Below are 15,766 nucleotides of genomic sequence, written 5' to 3' on the forward strand. Positions count from 1 at the left end.
AAGGAAATGGATTTAAAAATGAACGTGGTGTCTTAGGATCTCTTTTCAAAGCTAGAAAGAAGGAAATTTAGGGTCTCTCATATTATATTTTATCGGTGAACATAGATTCAGTCGGTACAGGTTATTGATGTATATAATACGTCCTGACCTGGGCTACCTCAAGGTCAAGGGCCGGACTTATGGATTGGACATCCTTCCAAATGTGAGCGAGAGACTAAGGGGGTTGAAGGAGTGTAATGGTTGAGATCTAACTGAGAGTGGGTGAATAGACCTCGCTCTAGGACCCATCATTGCACTCATGCACTCTTCATTTTTTCTCGAGGGCCAGTGAGGGGTCCGTCCTCTTTTATCCCTTTCTACGTCGACCAGTAAGGGTGATCCACGAGAGGATGAAGGGGGTCTAGCCATCCCTCTTTTTTATCCATTTTTGTAGTCTCGCTCTAAGTTAGAAATGAGAGTCGCTTGACCATAGCGTGGGATTCGGATAAATGGATTGTGGGTCCTATGCTATGAAGGGCTCAGCATGCCGGTCAGACATTCTCACACCCGGATACTTACAACTTATAGAACTAGATGGAGCGAGCTTTATCTGGTCTCAGTTTAGCTGAAGCCTCTATGTAGATGTAGGCCCATCAAAAGTTTTGAATCGGGTTCAGCTCAGCAAGTCTAGAATGGACCATCAACAGCTAACTCGATGGGACTTGGGAAAGACATAATGAATTTCCTTTTTGCCTGGTATTGAATCAATGGCTAATGCTATGTCCGGACCGCCTTTCGCTTAGTTGTCCTTTCTACTATCACTTCCTTTAGCAGTTCCGGAACATCTATAGTATGCTTTAATGTCGGCAATTTGATCTGCGACACTTGTACCCCCCGCTTGCCAAAAAGCTATAGTCAACTTAACTTTCACTTCACTCGAAAAAGGAATTCTGCATTGAACTTTAGTTTCAGTTCCTTCTTTCTGATCCGCCCTAAGGTGCTCCCTCTATCTCCGCACTATAGGACAGGAAGGTTATCTCTTCTTAGGTGCTGGCTTTCGCTTTCCCATAACAAAAGAACAAGGATTTTGACGACCGGCCCTAGAGTACCGCAAGGGAAAGATATTCTAATTCGCTGTAGGTGGAAGCCAAGGACCAATGGAATACATTCTATGTCGCTCGCCCTGCTTTCTAACCCAAAGTAAAGTGTACGCCGGGCAGGAAGTCGAATGGTGCAGGTGGATGTACTTATAGTATAACTGTCGTTGGAAGGGACTTCTCGTACTTCAGGCACTCCAGAGGTTAGTTTTTAAAAGAGTGAGAACATGTGAAAGAACAAATAAAATTAGGAATGGAAGGTGGGTGCCCTCTATATTGGGGGTTGATTCTAGCTAAAGCTAAAATATCTAAAACGAATAGGTAAGGGAACTGCATCTTTCACTAATGTACCAACTGTCGTGAGTTGGGCGGAGGACCTGGGGCAGTCGCTACGGAATAGACTTGAAACCGAGCGGGAACATGGCTGGGAGTAGCTTTTAACAGTGCTGGTCTACCCCGATTTACCCATTGAGAGGGACTGAAAGCCTTGGTTTCGCCACCCCTATTTCATTAGTAGAGCTCTATTGAGAAAGACCTTGGAATTGGCGGATAGCGAGACGAAATAAGGCTTTTCTTCCTTAGATCACACCTTCTTCTTTCTCTCCGTACCCTGGCAGGCTTCATCCAACTCTCTCTTCCTCTTCAACCGGATCTTGACCACCCCAACAAAGCACTGCTTTGTTGGGATTGTCTTGCTGGAAAACAGACTTGAAGGTCAGGCTTTAAGACGTATGGGGGATCTTACTCACGTGCCTACACGTCTGCGAGTCCTCTTTCTCCTGCTGTAACTAGGGCGCTCAGTCCCTTGTTCTAGTGATAGAGATAGAGATTGTAAGGTTCTAGCATAAGTCAGTCCCCCGCTCTCAAGTAAGGAAGTTCAAAGCAAGGTTAGATGAGAAGTCATTCCCTTAATTCCCTGGGGATTATATATTGAAAATATAGTAAGTAAGTTTAGATTAAGCCAACCCCATCTCAAGATCGAGGTGAGACCGATCCAAAGATCCTAACCCTCAGAGGATGAAGTAACGGGAAATAATGATAATTGTAAACCAGATTGATGATTCGAAGTGAGGGACAAGCCTGTGGTCGCAATGCGGAATCTACTCCACTCCAGCCTATCCTAGGCTTTTTATAAATAAACTTTCACTGCCATATACCCCACCCGTCCTTTATTTTTATGCATTTAGTGGATTAATTATTGTACTAGGATAGCATTATCCATCCCTATTCTCCCCGGAACGAAGCTTGTGTCTGCATGGGCGAAATTAGCTTGTCAAGGTTTTTATTACTTATATTAAATAAAATATAAGGAATGGTCTTATCCTGTTGACAAGGATTTTCCCACTTTATAGGCAGTATTGCAGAGGCTTATTGGTCTTAGCTGCTTCACCGAGGATGGGCTCTGACACTTTGTGATCAGCACACTAAAGGTTTAGTTTAGGCTCGGGTCCATTGTGTTTTTTTTTTTTTAAAGTCTTTTGATCTATCGAATGAAGACCTCTTGGACCCTAGCCCAGTTATTCTGACAGAAATGAGGATGTAGCCCAGGGGCCTTTAGAGACCCTAAGGCTTTGCCTACTTTGTTTATCAATTTAAGATATGTGTGCTGAGCTTGGTATCTGCAGGTCTATCGTGAGTGGCGCTTCTTTGGCAAAGGCTACTCCCTCGCGGGGAGAAGAGATGATTCTTAGAGCAAGGCGGCTTACGCAAAAAGACTAGTCCTCCCAATATAAGGTCTCTTTATATTCAGGTGAAACTAAAAAAAAGGGCTTTTGACTAGGCGGGTTGGAGATACTAATTAAACTAAGGGAGATTTCCTATAGCCGCCTAACTGGAAGAAAAACAACCACTGGCTTAAGATCTTGTGGGCTTAGCACGCCCCTGTGACGATCGATCTTCAAGCATTGGGCAAATACAAATAAATGGATGGATCGTCCCCTTTACTTGAAAGGGAGGAGAGTTGAACTTGTTGCATGCATCCTCTACTATGAAAGCTTACCTGGAATAAGGAATAAAAACCTGATCATCTGCTTTAGCATAATTTCGTTTAATTTTGAACTCGTTTAGGGAATTGATTGACCGAGCCCAATCAATGGGGTCTCAGGTAAGCCCCTTCGGGCCCTTTCTTTAATACAACTTTCTAGTGCGCTTTTTGGTGTCGGGTGTTATACGGCTTCCTGCCTCTGCTTGAGAATGGACTGATGGAAGGGCCTGTTCAAGGAAGTAGCTTAGGGGCGGAGAATCGAGTCAAAGCCTATTACGCTTCTGACTTCTTCTTTTGGAAGGCGGGAAATTAGCTCTTCAAGTTCGGTCCCCTCCATCCGGATGGTGAACCTTTTATTATTTACATATATATATAAATAAATCTGTATAGTTCCGAACAAGTCCTGAAAAACCCCTCCTGCATGCATGGGCTTTTTCTAAATCGACATATCTAGGTTCTCCCAACTGCTTCCCTTTCTTTCGAAATGGCATTGAATCAAAGGCTTGACAGGAGAGCTTCTCTTAGCCTTAGTCCAGGAACTTCTTCTAGTTAGTAGCGATGAATTCTATGAGAATTAAGCAATAACCACTGATGGGGGAGTCTTACTTTAACCAGTTTTCCCAAACCAAGATATCCTGCCTATCCCGAAAAAGGGACTCCCTCAAAAAAGTCGCTTCGTAGCAAGAGTGGTTTTTACTAAGCATATGACGAAGGATCGGCCTTAGCTAGAGCTAAGTGGCTGGGTCAGGGTCAGTATTGAAAGCATAGGTCGACTTAATCCAATTGATTGGTTAATTTACTGACTAATCCGAAAGGGCAGCCACATCATTTTGAGGGAAATTAACACTGAGATGATGAAAAATATAGACCGGTGTGTCATTGGTCTTTCGTTCGTAGTGGGCCTAACTAACCTAAATAAGTGAAAGGGGCCCGCATACATGTTAAAAAATCTAAGCGCGAGCGAGCCCTCGTATCCTTCTTATCTCTGTTCTCTGTGAGTAGCGGTTTTTGCTGTTTTTGCTGTCAAAGTGCGGGTTTGTCAAGGGAAAGCTTTCTGAGCTGTTGATTTTCTACTTCCTTCCCTCGACAACTATTTTTATAATAGATCTTTACTACTGACCATGGGCGGGGTCGGTTAATTTTCTGATGTTTTCTCTCTGGCAACGAGTAAAATTTTTCCAAAGATTGAACTCGGCATACGCGTAGGAGCGAACAAGAAGAGTTGTCACAAGGAGCTTTTAGCGTCAACCACAAGAAGCTGTAAAGAGTAGCTTGAACCTTTGCTGCCTGAGTTACANGCAATGAATCGATTCCTTCCTCAGTCGCTGCAGTCACGGATTCATCTGTTGAGGCAGACCCTTTCATTCATCATCTCGCACCTTCCCTACCGGACCTGTTCCCGTACTCTCGGGCCTTCAAACTCTATTTCTGATCTATTTCTTTCTTCTTAGCTTAACTGGCTAAATGGATTTCATTGGCAGTTCGGTCCGATCTGTCGGATTCATATGTATTATGGGCTATTTGCCTTGGTTTAGGGGCCTGATTCAGAGCAAATCACTAATGTCGAAACTCTCGCGGCAAAGCCTCGTGGTTGGGACTTCTTTAAATTTACCGAGTTGAATAAGGATAAATTGCTTTTTCAGCCAGCTGACGTAGGGGGATAGAGCTTTAAAGCCAGTTACCTATATAAGTTTATTAAACCGCATTATAGCAAGTTCACCTATTGTGAATAACGTAGGTCTCTACCGGCTATTACCACATTGGGGGCATCCCCTTCTATTGAATCAAAAGGAGAATCTGATTATACTTAGTGAATTCCTTATGCCCTGGGTCTTGGAATCAATACAAAGAATTGAGCCTCACTTACCACTCTTTCAGCTTAAGCACCTTCCTTTCGGGCATTGGAAATAGCCTTAGTTCCAGCGGATCCAGTCATTCGAATCGACTTGAGTTCTCACTAGGCTTGAGCATTCCATAAAGAAGGACGGACAGGTGAATGCTAAAATGCTTCTTCTTCGCTGCCTCACTTCTTTACAACAGGAGCTGCTTCCTAATCGACATCGGTCAGCACCTTGCCCCCTTCCATGACAGAACTAGAGAGCCGGTCTTTTTCCCGCCATGAAAAGAGTCAAAGTGAAATAGGGAGGGATTTTGCAGCCGTTATGGTAGACTTGGATGAATCTCAATCCGAATGAGTGACCAGATCCCTATTAGAGGTGGATCCGTCTTTGCTAGATCCATCAGAAGCATGAGAGAAGAAGTGAGCCTCCCTTTAGACCATGATGGCCGCTAGGGACTGGTTCGTACCATGCCTGTTGAAAGTTCCTTACAGAATACTAGCAGACATGATCAATAGCTCTTACAGAAGGCAATGTAATTGATCAAATGGGGGGCCAACCGCTTCGACGTCTTCAGAGTCAGAGAAGTGGACAAATGCTGCTAGTCTTTTCGACGAATCAACTGTGGCACTTTAATTAGCATTACCTTGTTTAAAAAAAAAAGCACTTATTTTAGTGAGCGAGTTAACCGCCTACGACCCCTTGATGGTTTGCTTTCAGTTGACTTTTGTGGTTCTATCGTAACTAAAGATGATTCTGTTCTGTTAAAAGATTAGGAGTAAGGGCACTTGCTGTTGCCGCTATTAGAGTAAGAAGATCAGAGCTTAGCTTAAGGTTCACTTAACTAGGATAGATGGGCCTAGACCTTTTGCCTCCTTCCTTCAAAGAGCCGATTCGTGACAAGAGAAGAGCCCTGGAAACGACTAAAAGGCTAGTACCGTATACGACAACAAGACCAACAAGAGTTCCTACTAATACTCTTCTTACTAAAGCACCGGCAACTCCAAGAACGAGAGATACATTCTAAAAAGAAAGAACTCCATCCTTTCCCGGGTTATCTTAAACCTTAACATAGTCATATTCAAGTTATCCCAATAGTCAATGAGCAGGAAGAGGTTTAGGAAGTTGATTCAAGCAAGAAAAGAAAGTCTTAACGATCTTGCTGCTTGGGCTTGGATACGGAATATAGCTATTCTTCCTATCTGCCCTGTGCTTTGAAAAAGGTTAATCAACATAATGAATTTATATTCTCCGGTCTGGGAACTGGGAAGAAGAATGAATCAAGGCTAGGCCCCCGGCTCACTGCTTTCTGCGCTTAGGAGTGCCTTCTTGCTTGCTTCTTAGAATCGACTTAGTCAGTCTCTCTCCTCCGACTGAGGCATCCTTGATTAAGTCTTACATAAGAGATAGATAGAATCGCAAAGAGTATGTTTGAAAGGGGGTGTTAGCGGGTTTCAAAGCATTGAAGGCCGGGCGAGAATAAAGAGAGAGGGAGCACAAGAACAAGAGCCAAGACCCAACCCAAGGGGGACAGGGAGAATGTCAAAACGAGATAATATTTTGATATTGATATTATCAAAGCATTATACCTTTAATCTTTTTTTTCATTTATTGATATTGATGTTTTCATCAAAACCTACTCCAGATAAAACAAAATATACTCTTCTTCACTGTCCAAGGAAGAAAGCGCTTTGGATGTTATCCTTATTTGAATAACTCATATACTTTTGAGTATTTGGACCTTCTAACACCTTTTGATGCCACTAAGAAAGTATATCCGAGAATATTAAGTCAAGGAATATCAGAATAATGTGTTCCCTTAGACGATTTCATGTGCACTTGCACATGCTAGTCTACAAATTTCTTTAAAGGATTACGTGGGTGACAATTATCATTTTTGAGAGACTGATTTAGTAATAAGTTTCTTTAAATGTAATCTTTGGAAGACTAATTTGATAAATTTCTTTAAAGACTTATGACAAATTCATGAAGAGGCAAAGTTTATGACACTGTAATTTTTAGAGGACCAAAAATATGAATTACCCTTAATAATTTTATAGTTGAAATTCAAAGCTGTTGGAAGTCAAAATTGCTTTTGTATTATATTTAAATTTTGGATTTAATATTTATGAATTGATAGCACAATAATTTTTTATTTCTAACATATTATCCATCATTATATATAATGATAGTATAAAATCACTTTGGTGTCACTTTACTTATTTCTCCATACACATGCTTTGATTTTATCACTTTACATCGATGCTATGTTATATTCTTTTTTGTAGTTCCTTTCAAATCTTCTTGCTGCTGCCTCTTCGGATTCTGCTGTACTCCCAGTTGCAGGCTTGTGTAGAAAACACGACAAATAAATTCTGAGGAACCAAAGCTAGTGAAAGAACAAACCCTCAAAAAACATTTAACATGCGAGAAGCAGAAATTAGAAGAGATTGAGCAATAAGAAATCAATCCTTGATTTGTCTCACAAAACTAACAACCATCCTTACTTTACTTGATGTCATTTTTTATTTATAAAAAGATTGAAACAATGATTTGTCACCGAAGTAAACAAAATAAAAAATGTACAAGTTCTTGTAACCACTAATTTGTCTTGATTTTTGAATAAATAAATTACAGATTCTAACAAAGATACAATTAAGTATTAACACACTAATCCCAAACCTTGATTTGATGATTGTGAATTTAAAGTTCCCTATAAGAACCTTGCCAGACCTCAACACATTGTTGATCCTTCCTTGTCAAGAACATCCTGCTCCCTCCAAAGGACAAATTGGTAATCTTAGCACCTCCCATATCCTTCACTCTCCCCATCAAGTTCTTCTTGAATATCCTATCATTCACCAACACACATTCCCTAAAGCTACTCTTTTTCCCATTTCCCATTATAACCTCAGACCACAATTCCACTTCCCCACCCTTTGTACAAAACACATGATTCCCTTGTGTCTCAATTTTACATCCATACCCCTCCTTTTTCCCATTAAGCACTTTCCTCTTATCACCAAGACACGTCCATTCATTCTTATCACACAAACTACGCATATCAATATAAGAAGCCTCACCCGAATTCACCCCAACCTTGAAAATAACCGAAAGCGAATCCGAGACCGCCACGTCAGCAAAACAATCCACCGTCTCCTTAATCTCCCAGACCAAGTTCCCAGACCGAACATCCCACAATCGAACGTTACCGTTAACACCGGATGGCCCACTGTGGGACCCAGAAGCCATCAAAAGGTTGTAACCGTTCACCCACTGAAGCTTCGTGGCGGGAATAGCGGAACCGATGTTGGCGCCGAAAATCTCGTTGTGGCTGATCTCTGAAACGGGTCTCAAGCTATGCAAGTCGTAAACCACGATTGAATTTGAGTTCCTTCTAGAAGACTCGAAGCTCGTAAATAAGTGATCCGGTCCGGACCCGATTGCCTGAACCGTCGAACCAGACTGGGTCACGTTTTCCCAATCTAGTGTTTCCTTCACGAGTCCATTTTCTAAATCGATGATTTCTAACCCGGAGAAGTCGTTGGCGCCAGCAGCTGCGATCGACGGCGAGATTGCTAATAAGGAATCGACGGCGGTGAAGTGCGTTAGAACAGTGGATTTCCGTCGGAGGGACCAGTGGAAGGAGGTAATTTTACTACCGTGTGCGACATGCAGAGAACCGTAGCGTGTGGTGGCGATTACAGACGCGGAATCACGTCCGTTCAAGGGTAGAATTAGGGCTTTCTGGAGATTGAAGGGTTCAAATTGTGAAGGGTTGGAAAGTGAATCGATGAGTAGTTTTTCGATGCCATAGAAAATGGATTCTTGGATTAGGTCTTGAACGTCGAAGGATTTGGCCTTTGAGGGAAGGTTACCGGTTCGAAGGAGAGAGAGAAGGAGAGAGAAGATTTCAGGGTCTCGATCAACAAAAGGGGTGTGGAGTGGGGAGGTTGAAACGACGTCGGATATGCGAGAGAAGAAGGTTTTGGGGCCTGCTGAAGTTAGGGTCTGTTTGGTTGTTTGGAAAAGTTGACCACCCACATTGATGGTGACTATGTTGGAATCTGATTTATGTGGGAATTGAACAACACCTTCACCACCTACAAAGGGTGGCATTTTATGTTTTTTATTTTATATTTAATTTGATTTGGTTGAAGAAAGAGTGAGAGAGATACGTGAACAGATGAAAAGGGAGTGATTGTGGCTTGTGAATTGGAATTATGGTGTTAGAGAAAGCGGTGTTTTTATATAGATGAGTTATGAGAGAACAGGGTGGTGCCATTGGTGTAGGATCTGGTAATCTAGAAGGTCCACTTTAGTTATGGAATTTTGGGAACATGAAAGTTGGTCATTGTTGGCTTCTAGTAGCATTAGGTTTTACACTTTTCATGACTTTGCCAACAATCGACTATACTTTAAAATCCATTTAAAATTAAACGACTTAACGCCATAAAGTGATATTAAATACTTTGGATATTTGTCAACCAAAATTATAGTCTACATACTTAAATTAATTTTAAATAGAGAAAAAAAAATATGTGTCAATAATTTAAGATTTTTTTTTGTATTGTCAGTACATCATTAACTATTAAAATATAATTATTATTAACTTTTAAATATAATTAATACAAATGAATCAATGATAATTGGTGTATTTATATAAATTTTTATACTAACAATGCATAAATATTATTTTTAATATATTCATTTCAACTTTTTCATGAATATTTCCAATTTTAATTTATTATTGATAAATAGTGACATAAATAAAACTTATATCATATAGATTAAAATTTTAAAAAATAAATTAATGATAATGGTAGTTTAATATTAGAGATAATAAGAATAAAATGCAAAATGAAAATATAAATTCCTAGTGAATGTCAACTATGACATGATAAAATTCTGTAAGTACTAACTAAGGATGGAAACAGACTAGGTCAGACCAAGTTTTGCCTTAAACAGATCCAATCTATATAACATATAGAAATATAAGTCTGGACTGTTAACCTGTTTAAAATTGTTTTCAAATCCTAGACCTGACTTGTTTAAAAGTCTAATCTGACATGTTAGCTTGTTTAAAGGCTTGTTATAATATATAATCTTAAAATATGTCATCATGTATACATTTAAATATATTAATATTCATATTTTTAATTAGACTTTTCTAACCCTAACAATTAAATTATATTTTTGTATACATTTTTATATTAAAAATACATATATATTATAATATTATTTATTATAAAATTTTATAATATAAATATATTGCATAATATAACTAAATAGGTCGGCATGTTAGGCTTAATAGACCTTTTGGGTGCCCTAAGGCCTGACCTGTTAAAGTAAATAGACTTTTCAAAAGCATGAGTCTGACGTGTTCACGAAAAAAGTCTGGTCTGACCTAGCATCTTATAGGGTAGGTAATAGGCACCTAGTAGGCGGTCTGACATGTTTAACCGTCAATAATAAGTAAAGAGATATATAATATTGAGGAGAAATCTGTTTACATTAAAGTTAAGTTATGTTAGTTACATTTAATTTCAGTCATTGGTTTTTTTTTTAAATTCAATAGACCAAATGAATGAAACTTAAATGTTATCTATGATTTCTCTTTTATCGTTTATTTCACTCACTCATTTGGTCCATTAGACTTAAAAAAATCATTAGCTAAGATTGAGTATAACTAGTATAATTTAACTTGGTGTAAACAGATTCTTCCTCTGTAATATTTATATTTAATTCACTTTTAACATAGAATTCTTTTGTTAAGAAATTTTTTAAAAATGGTCGACTTGAATATGACAATTAGGGATGACAACTCTTCATATAATTTGTAAGGAAAGTACATTCACATTAATTCGGACAATTTACACTTCATTCTCACCTGCCAGACATAAGAATGCCTTAATTGGGTTGTTTAACATGATTTAATATGTGAGACGTGTTCAAAAGAATTTAAAATATTATAATGTTAAAATATTTTATAATAATGCCTTACAATTAAATCATCAACACGACTGTCGGTATATAATTGGGTTCTTTAACATGATTTTAATGATTCAATCTATGTGACAGGTGTTGAGAAGACCTTTTGAGAACACAAAACTTGATAATATCATAAGTAATATATATTCAAAAATAAGGATCTCATCAATTATATTTTTAAGGATAGATTTATTAGTGTCATTTAATAGGTAAAAAATTATTCTAGTAGCTAATATATATTCAAAAAATGTTATAATGATTATCTCATAATGAAAATTGCATAAAATTGGGAAATAGCAAATAATTTAAACGAATTATAAATACAAAATATTATGATATTATTCTTGTCCATATATGGAAATGCCAAAAATTCAGAACAATTTTACATTAATAATGAATTACGATAAACACATAATAAAAATAAAGACATTATTTTTCTACTTTCATATAGTAAGGGAACCTCTAATAATTATATTTTAGGTGGTGTGTTTTCTCTTCTAAAAATGTTGAAACAAATAACATGACCAGTCTATATTTTAGCTGAGAAAAATATACCCATTGAGAAAGATTGACATACATCATGTGAGAAAAAACAACCATGATGCAAAAATTTATATGATAAGAAATTATATTTATCAACAAAAGAAAAATTGAAAGAGTATCCAAAGGAAACATTGAAAGAGTATAAAAATAAAACTATACTTGCAAGTGAGTTTGAGAGTTGAAAATGACAAATTTGTTGAATAAAATATGTGATAAAAATAACACATTGGGAAGAAAATTTAACATACACCATTGACAAGAAACGATTATGATGCAAAAATTTATATGATGAAGAAATTATGTCTATCAACAAAGACATAAATTAAAAGAATAGAAAATCATACATGTGAAATAAAAAATTGAAATATTATAAAGTATATCTACCAACAAAGACAATAATTAAAATAATAGAAAATCATAACTGTGAGTGAGTTTGAGAGTCGAAGATGATAAATTTGTTGAATAAAATATGTGAAATTTATATGATGAAGAAATAATGTCTACCACAAATGAAAAAAGTTGAAAGATTATAAAAATAAAATCATACCTCTGAGTTGGTTTGAGAGTTGAAGATCATAAATTTGTTAAACAAAATTTGAGAAATAATAGAAAATATCTTTACCAATAAAGACATAAATTAAAAGAATAGAAAATCATATTTGTGAGAAGAATAGAAAATCATAGTTGTGAGTGAGTTTGAGAGTTTAAAATGATAGACGTGTTGAGAAAGGAAGAGACACCCTAACAAAACAGGAACCGAAACAAATGTGTGAAAAAATGCACAACGTTTTATCCCTACTTTATTATTTATTTAATGAGTTATTATATTCAGATTTTTTTAAACAAACAGCAAATGGTAGTTTTGATCTTGTGTGTAAAGTTGTATAGTAAGATATAAAGAGCTTTTGGAGAGAAAACTTTGTATGAGATGTTGACATGTATTCCTAGCTAATAAGGCAAAAATAAACTTTGCATGAGGTGTGATATGTGTCCCTAACTAATATGACAAAAGTCTTTTTTATTATATAGTAAATAAATAAAAGGTATTAGTATATCACATTATTTCAAAAACAAAAGAAAATATTATAACACATTTTTTCTTTTAACTTCAATAAAAACATTTTGCGAATGGAGATAAAAGAAAGCCATGTCAAGTTAAAAAATTTGCTTATAAAAGATATATATTAATACATACATATGTGATGTGAGTATACTAATGAATTACCAAATCCGAACTTACCAAAAAAATTGTTCCCCAAAGAAATTTAAGAGGTAGACACCAGGAAACTTTTCTTATGATATATATTTTTTATGACAATAAAGTATCTCCTTATATTAGGAGATAATTTATTTCTTCTCGCCAGTAAAAATATGACATTTGTATTATTTTGTTTAGTTTTAGAAATATTTTTGTAAAAAATAATTATATAGAACACATGTCATTCTTGTACTAGCAGATGAGATAATTTATCTAGTTAGGAGATTTTTTATTCTCTTAGTACATATATCTACTAACATTTTGATAGGCGGTATAAGTGAAATGTTTTAAAGATCATTAAATATTAATACAACATAATTTTATATGACATTAAACACTAATTACATTCTTCGGCAATAGTTGAATTTTCAAATATGTTACTAAGGGGTTCCGTTTATATTTTTCTTAAAGGAAACTATTTTTATTGATATAAATTTACTTAGATAATTTTTGTACCACATATGGAGAAGACATATGGAACTTCGAAAAATTACGAAGCTTTGTAGATTTTTATGCTGTGTGTGATGGAGGAAGGACTAGGTGTGCAGGGTAAAGGGGATAGTGCCAACAACGGAAGACGAGATCTTATCTGATTCAGTCACAATTTCATGACTTATTTTTTACTTTAAACTTTTTTTCATTTTTGTTTATTTTATAATGTGTTGTCACATTTTTATTAGGTTAAGGAGATAAATTAGGTTCATTCTGATATGTCATTTGTCTTCTTTATTATTAATTGGGGGTTAAAGCAAGCCCAACTTATCTACTATATCTATTATCTATACTAGTATGGATAAGCATTTCGTGTCTGCCGGTGAATATTGCATGATATTACATATTTAATTTTTATATATTTCATTTTTTAGAATTAGAATGTATTTGTTGTGTTCGGTGTACTTTATATTATATTTTTTGTGCGTTTATGATAATGTTTAATTTAAGGTGAGATATATGGTTAATTAATATGTTGGTGGTGGTTGTTTATGATTATATAGTTTTTTGTAAAAATTAAATAATGTTAAGGACAAAACATGAAGTGAAAATTACACCATGAGAAAAATTATTTCAAATTTTGACTTTATATATAGTATAAATATGAAATAAATGAACTGTTGTATATTACAAAATTATACACTTTCAAATTTTGACACTACATTTATAAGAATATGTTTTTTTTGTCAAAAGTCATTTCCCATCTTCTTTTCAAAAGTCACTTTTTAAACTTTCTTTCTCAAACTCATTTCCTTTCTCTCTAAGAAAGTCAATTCAAAATTTTATTCCTCTTTTTCAAACTCATTTTCTTTTTTCTATGCATGTCATTTTCTTTTGATCATTTTTTAGTTCTAGGACACTAGTCACCTTAGAAGCTCTCTTTCTCTATATACTCTTCATTTTTTATTTTTCTCTACATGTCTTCCTTATTTTTGATCATCGATCAATTACCAATCGTAGATATGATCTTTTGATTTATCGTTATATTGAGCATAGTAGAGTCACTTTCTAAACCCTCTTTATTTACACATTCTTTTCACTCTTTCAAAGAGAAAACCAACCAATTTTCTTTTTTCTCTACATGTCATTCTTCTTTTAATCGTCGATCAATTAACTTTTTTGGAATTTATTTTATGTATATTTTGAATGTTAGTCAATTACAAAAATGTTACAATGGCATGAATGAGAAATTCTCACTAATTACAATGTGCATACTGCTAATTACAATGTCTATGAAGGAGCGATTCGCACAAGTATGAGAGCAAATCCCCTGTCAACGTATTCTTCCTAAAATTACTGAATAGAACTAATGGTGTAATATTATATCCATTATGATAATATTTTCCATTTTATTATTGCAACTATGTATCTATATATATTTTTATTTTGCAGCCTAATCTTACAAGTTTGTTCAAATCACAAAAAAAAACAAGAAGCACTTGTCTGATGGAGTAATGTTTTTATTTTGATTTAACTGTGATAAAAGAGTAATAATTGTATGAAGGAATAAAATTAGCAGCTTACCTCATCTAATTTTTTTTATATTTTGCAATCATACTATTCTTCTATGTGTACTTATGTCTTATCTTTTCTTTCCGTGACACTTAAGAATTGGCACAGGTAGCTAAAGTGGGATTTCGAGAACTGACAGTAGTAGTCAGTATTGTGGATAAAGAATTGGCATGGGTAGTCGGTATTGTGGGAAGAGAATTGGCACAGGTAGCCGTATTGTGGGTAATTTCGAGAATTGACACTCGTAGCCATATTGTGGAGGGTGTATTCGAGATCAGTTCTTACAGTGCAGTAAGAATTCGATAACAGAGATTTGTGTTGTTTTATCCTGGGGACGACGTGGTTGATAGTCTGCTTGCACATTTTGGACAGTGCCACGAAACGTCTGAAAGAGAGCGACCTGGTCGTGACTCAGCCAATAATTATTATTTCGTGACATTTAGAATTGCTACAAGCTACGGTAACAACATATTTCATGTTCACCTTCTCTATAAATAAGGAGACCTCTTAAAAGAAGGTTAAATCTCTTACTCTCTTATACTTTTGTGCCCTATTCTTTCTACATATTTCTTCATGCACTGACTTGAGTGTCAGATTATATTTTCAGGTACCCACTCAAGTGCTTCCACACCATACTCAGACAGCAACATTCAAGCTACACTTTTATTTGAATTCCAACACTCTAACCTGACAACCTTCATACTAAAGAACTCGCTTTTAATTGAAAACATTACTTGTTAATTTCTTCAACACTTAAGTTTAACGTCAAGCACTAGGAACTGCATATAAAAGTAGTCTTATTTAGTATTATTTTTAAAAACAAATATGTGTCAAATTTTTATCATTGGTGTGATAGAGAAATGAAGGCAATGGCACCCAATTAAAAGGTAGATATGAAGCAAAGCAAAAAAGATCCACTGGACAAAAAATATAGAAAGTCAAGGTTTATGATATTAAAGCAAAGTACAATAGGAAACTGAATTTATTGATTATAAAGGTGAAGGCCTCACTAGGAAAGTGGAACCTTTATTAGAGAGATAGTGAGGAGAAGCAAAGAATAAATTAGAGTAAT

The 15,766-nt window shown here is 35.8% G+C and overlaps 1 protein-coding gene across 1 annotated transcript; it reads right to left on the reverse strand.

The window, feature by feature from the left end:
- LOC109331081 (BTB/POZ domain-containing protein At5g41330-like) lies at positions 7,371 to 9,147 on the reverse strand. The gene has a single exon (XM_019565356.1). The coding sequence runs from the start codon at positions 9,015 to 9,017 to the stop codon at positions 7,602 to 7,604; it is 1,416 nt and encodes a 471-aa protein (XP_019420901.1). The 5' UTR covers positions 9,018 to 9,147; the 3' UTR covers positions 7,371 to 7,601.

This window comes from Lupinus angustifolius, chromosome LG17, assembly GCF_001865875.1.
Source record: "Lupinus angustifolius cultivar Tanjil chromosome LG17, LupAngTanjil_v1.0, whole genome shotgun sequence".
NCBI lineage: Eukaryota > Viridiplantae > Streptophyta > Magnoliopsida > Fabales > Fabaceae > Lupinus > Lupinus angustifolius.

Excerpts from the sequence above, each read along its gene's own strand:
- LOC109331081 (XM_019565356.1), bottom strand. The coding sequence starts at position 9,017 with ATGCCACCCTTTGTAGGTGGTGAAGGTGTTGTTCAATTCCCACATAAA.